Source organism: Rhincodon typus, chromosome 16, assembly GCF_021869965.1.
Source record: "Rhincodon typus isolate 14 chromosome 16, sRhiTyp1.1, whole genome shotgun sequence".
In the NCBI taxonomy this organism is placed as follows: Eukaryota; Metazoa; Chordata; class Chondrichthyes; order Orectolobiformes; family Rhincodontidae; genus Rhincodon; species Rhincodon typus.
In genome coordinates this window covers 41621457-41628769 of record NC_063347.1, presented here as the reverse complement: position 1 = coordinate 41628769, position 7313 = coordinate 41621457, and the positions used below count along the sequence as shown (strand labels likewise).

General features: G+C 44.9%; 1 protein-coding gene across 1 annotated transcript; it reads right to left on the bottom strand.

Annotated features, from left to right (window-relative positions):
* Positions 1-325: 325 nt before the first annotated feature.
* On the bottom strand, positions 326-2954 carry gpr27 (G protein-coupled receptor 27). The gene is made up of 2 exons (XM_020529602.2): positions 2689-2954; positions 326-2476 (listed from the first exon to the last, which is right to left on the bottom strand). The coding sequence occupies exon 2, from the start codon at positions 2242-2244 to the stop codon at positions 1129-1131; it is 1116 nt and encodes a 371-aa protein (XP_020385191.1). The 5' UTR covers positions 2245-2476; positions 2689-2954; the 3' UTR covers positions 326-1128.
* Between the last annotated feature and the right edge of the window lie 4359 nt (positions 2955-7313).

The following is a 7313-nucleotide window of genomic DNA, read 5'->3' as shown; positions in this document are numbered from 1 at the left end:
AAATAATTTGTCAGTTCCAATCTGACGCTTGACGAATTTCTGTGGATATCATGCCTTTCTTTCTGCAATTGCCATCTTTACTCAATATTGTCATTCCTCATGGATCAAGACAGAAAATGGGGCTTTGCTTTGTCTTTTCAGCATAAATTATATCAGTAACCTTTACCAAATGTAATCTTAACTAAAATGCACCCCAATGTATATTTAATTTGATATCTGTTAATTTAATTCTCACTGTGGAGAGAAAAAAATGTTCTTCTGCTCAATAAATTTATTTTCAAGTAAAAACAGTGGAAATGTACAATAGGAATAAAAGTTACCATCTTGAATCATTTATGAGCACGGTATAACTTACTAAGTTGTTAATTTGTATGACAATAACTACAGCTAACACTAAACCATTAGACTGTTATTTACATTCAGCTAGAGAAAGTAATGTAAAATTGACATCTGTTTTTCAAAGACAGTTTGTAAAACGCACATTAAGATATGAAATTGCAAAAAGTAACGTTTAAAGGTCAAAACATTTTTCCCAATATATAACAACGCAGATAAACAAGCTAAGAAAATATCAAAAGGGAAAGTACATCAAAGTTCTTAATTGGAGAGGGGGAAATGCGTCACCGAAATTATGTTTTTTACATTTTTTTTTACATTCCAGTTCCATTTGGTCTTCTGGATATTCGTGAATAATCTGCCGAGTTTAAAGGGCAGCGCAGCTAGCGCACAAACATTAAAATCGTTTGTTGTAAAACGACACTCAGATTGGGGAAAGTGCTTATTCGTGTTTAAATTCCCTGATCGATATGTTTTCGAGCACTCGGTAATACTTCTATCAAATCTGGGCCAACGTGGAGATGATGTTAGAGATCCCAACAACAAGTAGCCTCGATAAATTCGTATTCCAGAGAGATTAAATTTGTCCTCATAACACTCCACTCAGCGTCTCCCTTCTCTTCAATGTAAACAGAAACCATTGGACGTGACTGTCCTGTGATTAAGGTTAATCCACCAAATGACTGCATGTACATTATTAAGATTAAATTGGATTTTCGTGTGTTGTGCGCAGTGCGTGGGTTTTCAAGCTGTGGGAAGAAAGGGGGATGGGTCCCTGCTCTTCCAATGTCTTTAAATAACGCAGTAAGCTTCCCTAGGCGTCTGTGTGCTTTGAAAACAAGGGAAGTGGGTTCTGAAGCAAATCCTCAGCTCTTTGTTGAAGATAAAGCATAAGATAGGGTTGACCCCTGCTTGGGCGAATGTCATCCACACTGCAGCGGTCAGGTAGACCTGTGGGATGGTACTGGCCTTGACAAAGACCCGCAGGTAGCAGGCGACAATGTAGGGGGACCAGAGCAGCAGAAAGAGGACGGTGATGATGTAGAACATCCTGCCTATCCTCTTTTCCATCTTGAATTCGTCTAAGACGAGCAGTCTCTTGTTCTGGTTGTGGGCGGTCTGCCTGATGCCCACCAGGGTAGGGGGAGTCGGCCCTCTGCCGAAGCCGGCGATCCAGTTGGCAGCCGCTTGGCCGGTCGCCCCGGGGCCGTGAAACGTCCAGTTCTGGCTGATGGCCGGGACGAGCTGCGCCGGTTTCATCTTGCGGTGGTCGTAGACGAAGAAGATGAGCTTGACGTAGACCAGATGGGTGGCGGCGATGATAACCGCCAGCATCAGCATGAAGCCCAGGGTGTCGTTCGCCTTCACGTAGCGGTGCTCGAAGATGCACTGCTCCTCCTCCCGGATGAATTTGTAGGTGCCCACGTCGAAGACGGGCGGGAAGGCCATGGCCACCGACAGGGTCCACACCATGCAGATGACCGCCACGCAAGTCCACACGCTCATCCTCTTGGAGTAAAAGCGGTGGTGGGCGATCGCCATGTAGCGGGTGATGCTGATGCAGAACATCATGAAGGCGGCGTGGAAGCAGAAGAGCACGGCGGCGAACGCGATGATCTTGCAGCTGAGCAGGCTGTAGGTCCAGGCCGAGCCGCTGCTGATGGAGATCATGACGAACGGGAAGCAGAGCAGCGAGCGGACAATGTCAGCCAGGCACAGGTCCAGCAGGAAGTAGTAGGGAGCCCGGTGCAAGCTCGGCTCTTTGAAGATGAGGAAGGAGAGCAGCAGGTTCCCGGTCAGGCTGATGCAGATGATCAATCCCAGAGAAGCCAGTTTGACAGCGGAGGCGGTGATGGCGTAATTCTGAAGAGAACTGTTGGTCTCTTCGAGCTCACTGGCGTTCGCCATCGAGGTGGCGGCGGGCAGTGCTCAATCCCACCCCCCCACCTTCAGTCAGTGCCTCAAGCTTTCCATTTCCATCGGAAAACCACAAAGTTCCTTCTCATCCTCATCATCAGCGCCGCCGCCCAGGGAAGGACTGAACCAAAACGATGCCTTTCTCTCTCTCTCTTTTGTGTTGTTGCTCTTCAGTGTTTTTTTTTGGTGTAATTTCTTCATCCACCCTGAAGACCGATCATTTCTGAAATAGGAACAGGAGACATTTGTTTAACAGGATCGATCTGCTTCCTTCAAACGCCCCCAACCCCACTCCCCATCCCTTTCCACACCCCAACCCAACCACAGCAGCAGCCCTCCCTTGCACCGTTTACCAAACGAGGAACGGTTAAGGCACAACACACACACACATACTAGAAGGTATTACTAGGTTAAAATCATTATCAATACTAATACCTCTTCTTTCCCAGCCATGGCAGGGAGCTGAACTTCCGGTGAGTGCTCAAAGAATGGCTTTAGGGTTAGTGTGAGACTGCGCAGAAGAGAAGGTAGCAGCGTTTTTTCCAGCTTTATTTCCCCTATTAAAAAAATATCCCTTGGTTTTCAGCCCAGAACATCCCTGACCCCGCTATCTGTCCAGCCCGGGCTCCGAGCTTTCTCTCGCAGAAAGGAAAAAAATCCACTCCTCGTAGTCTCAACTGCGCAAGTTCCCTGCTGCACCGTGCAAGAATATCATCCCTCAGCTTTCCCCCTCCCTCCTGCCCACCCCCAAGGCAAAGCAGGGTCGCTCTGTTTCGTGATGCTGCCTCGATACGGTAGCCCAGAGTGACTGGCTCTAACCACTGTGGATAAATACAAAGAGATGACAGGCTGTTGCCTCCTGTACTTTATTTTGCAGCCAATCTCAAGTATAAGCCATTCCCAGACTGATGACAGTAGAGTCCATTATACCCTAGTGGAAATGGGAAATCCTCTTTTGTTGCTGTTTGCATTTTGGATTTGTTCTTTTGGATACATTATACAGTTGTATGGTCCATGAGAGGATTACTGAGCTGAAAGAATGCCCCTGCGTTTTTTTTTTCATTTCTGCTCCACATTTTCCAGAGTCGCTCAATAAATACAAACACACACACACACACACACACACACAACTAAAATCACGAACCTGCATTCTCAGGACGACAAGAAAAACACCTTTATTTCAGTCAGAATATTGCTACCATTCTGCTTGTTTCAAATCGGGATGGAGGGGTGGAAATAAGACTTCACAAAAAAAACCGTGTCACTGCCCACCTAATGTTAAATCCGACGCACGTTTTACACTGTACTCTCCTAGAGTACAAAATAATGATGCAACAAAGAATCCATTTTACATTATTGCGACAAAACAGGTTGTGTGTTTTTTTTTCATTGTTTAGGTTTTGCAGCTGCCACTACAGAAGCAATATCAGAAACAAATGAAAAGGAGGAAGGATAAGTCATCTGCTCGCTCTGACACAAACAATTGGACCAAACCAACCTATTCAGTGCCAGATTGGAAGAAGCTGTGACTCTCCTCTGCTTGCCTGTCATGTAGTTCATACTCATGCACCCCCTATGGACACGTTCGCTGTAGCTCTGATCCTGTCAGAAGGTAGGCTTCACACAAGTTCAAACAGTGAAGCTCCGATAAATTGGGCAGACACGCTTGAACGTGAATCTCCTTTTTCCCGTTAAACTAACGGATTACTATTATTGATTAGATATTCAGACATAGTGATTGCCATGTGAGCATGTAACCCACTAAATCCCTGTATTTAAAATAGCAAGATGTTCAGAAACCGTAGAGTTAATAGAATTTAATTCGTTCTATGGACATCCCACTTTCTATTTTATATAAGACGTTTAACAATGTAAAAGGTTCGAAGACGGGTCACAGCAGCGTTGTCCAACAAAATTTGAGGTGGCGCCACATGAAATGTAAGGAAGATGGCCTTAGTGAGGGGTGGGATTTAAGGAGAGATGGAATTCCAGAGTTTTTAACAGCCAATTGTGAACACCATAAAAATCGACTATGCTCAAAAGGGCAGCATTTGAACAGCACAGATATTAGGGAGGGCAGTAGAGCTGCAGGTTACAGAGGCAGGGAGGGGCGAGGTCTCAAAAGAATGTGATAGCAAGGACAGATTTACATTTTTGCATTGTTATTACAACTCGTAATTGTAGTTTAACCGTGAGACCAACTTTAGTGGCAAGAGGAGATAACAAGGTGTGGAGCTGGATGAACACAGCAGGCCAAGCAGCATCAGAGGAGCAGGAAAGCTAGTGGGAAGAAGGGTTTTTTTGCAGACACAGCGATAGACTGTAATGAAAGAGTCATAGAGTTATACAGCATGGAAACAGACCCTTCGTTCCAACTTGTCCATGCTGCCTAGATATCCTAAATTAATTTAGTTCCATTTACCAGCATTTGGTCCATATCCCTCTAAACCCTCCCTATTCATATACCCATCCAGATGCCTTTTGAATGTTGTAATTGCACGAGCCTCCACTGCTTCCTCTGGCAACTCATTCCAATCATGTACCATTCTCTGCGTGAAAACGTTGCCCCTTAGGTCCTGTTTAAATCTTTCCCCGCTCACCTTAAACCTGTGCGCTTTAGTTTTGGACTCTGCTACCCTGGGAGAAAGTTCTTGGCTATTCACCCTATCAATGCCCATCATGATTTTATAAATCTCTATAAAGGTCACCCTTCAGTCTACAGTGCTCCAGGGAAAATAGCCCCAGCCTATTCAGCCTCTCACTATAGCTTAAACCCTCCAACCCTAGCAACATCCTTGTAAATCTTTTCTGAACCCTTTCAAATTGCACAACATCCTTCCTAAAGCACAGAGACCAGAACTGAATGTAGTATTCCAAAAGTGGCCTAACGAAGGTCCTGTACAGCCAAAACATGACCTTGCATCTCCTATACTCAATGCACTGACCAATTAAGGCAAGCACACCAAATGCCTTCTTGACTGTCCTGTCTACCTATGACTCTACTTTCAAGGAACTATGAGCCAGCACTCCAAGGTCTCTTTGTTCAGCAACACTCCCCAGGACCTTAAGTGTATAAGTCCTGCCCTGATTTGCCTTTCCAAAATGCAGCACCTCACATTTATCTAAATTGAATTCCATCTGCCACTCCTTGGCCCATTGGTCCATCTGATCAAGGTCCTGCTGTACTGAGATTTTTGGCTATCCACTGCACTACCAATTTTGATGTCATCTGCACACTTACTAACCAAACCTCCTATGTTCACATCCAAATCATTTATACAAATGACAAAAAGCAGTGGATCCAGCACCATTGCTTGTTGCACACCACTGGTCACAGGCCTCCAGCCTGAAAAGCAACCCTCCACCACCACCCTCTGTTTCCTACCTTCAAGCCAGTTCTACATCCAAATGTCTAGTTCTTGCTGTGTTCCATGTGATCTAACCTTGCTAACCAGCCTATGATGCACAACCTTGTCAAACGCCTTAATGAAGTCCATATAGATCATGTCCATCATTCTGCCTTCATCAATTCTCTTCGTTACTTCTTCAAAAACCTCAATTAAGTTAGTGAGACACAATTTCCCACGCACAAAGCCATGTTGACTATCCCTAATCAATCCTTCCCTTTCCAAATACATGTAAATGCAGTCCCGCAGGATCCTCTCCAACATCTTGCCCACCACTGATGTCAGGCTCACCAGTCTGTAGTTCCCTGGCTTTTCCTTACCACCAAGGATCGATGAGATTTGTGCATATCAGCCTGGAGTTGCCAATTGATTTCTGTTCATATCTGCAGAAACTAGGTGTAATCCAATTAAATAATATAAATATTTGTCAATTTGAACCTTATTAGCATTTCAAAAGTCATCGAACCCAAAGTAGCACCTGCACACAAAACTGGTAATATGTTCAGTTCAGAATGATGAGATACTGCTGATTGCCCCCATGTTAGAATTCTCCTCACATCATACTGACAATCCCTTGTGCACAGACACTGGTATTATTCACCTTTACCTGGTGTTCAGCAGTCAATTGAAGCCTGACCCCATTTTGTTTGGTTTTTAGTGCTGCTGCAGTTACTTTAATTTCAATTAAAGTTATTTTAAATTCAGTCAATAATAGCAGAACAGGATACACCTATATGACCTCACTTAACTGCTGATCACCGATTTTATGCATTGCCTTTTCCCCTTTTAACAATTGTAAAAATACATTACAAAATATTTCAACTTGAATATTACACAATTTGCATTAAAACTCAACTCATCTTCGTACTGAATATCCTACTCTGATTAATAGTTTTCATGCTTACAATATGCATGCCATGTCAGGTTTACAGGCCATCAGGAAAGCATTCGAAATTGGAAATTCATGAAAGTGCAATAGAAATAACCTTTTCTCTGTACTCTATGTTCCACTCTAAGGCGTCTCACTACAATTTCAGTACTCCTGATCTTCATAGTGTACATTCTTTGCAAGGCATACAGCCCAAGGGGTTCAGAGATAGTAGGAACTGCAGATGCTGGAGAATCTGAGATAACAAGTGTAGAGCTGGATGAACACAGCAGGCCAAGCAGCATCAGAGGAGCAGGAAGGCTGACGTTTCGGGCCTGGACCCTTCTTCAGAAATGGGGGAGGGGAAATGGGATCTGAAATAAATAGGGAGAGAGGGAGAGGCGGATAGAAGATGGATAGAGGAGAAGATAGGTAGAGAGGAGACAGACCGGTCAAAGAGGCAGGGATGGAGCCAGTAAAGGTGAGTGTAGGTGGGGAGGTAGGGAGGAGATAGGTCAGTCCAGAGAGGACGGACAGGTCAAGGGGGCGGGATGAGGTTAGTAGGTAGGAGATAGGGGTGGGGCTTGAGGTGGGAGGAGGGGATAGGTGGGAGGAAGGACAGGTTAGGGAGGCGGGGACGAGCTAAGCTGGTTTTGGGATGCGGCAGGGGGAGGGGAGATTTTGAAGCTTGTGAAGTCCACATTGATACCATTGGGCTGCAGGGTTCCCAAGCGGAATATGAGTTGCTGTTCCTGCAACCTTCGGGTAGCATCGTTGTGGCACTG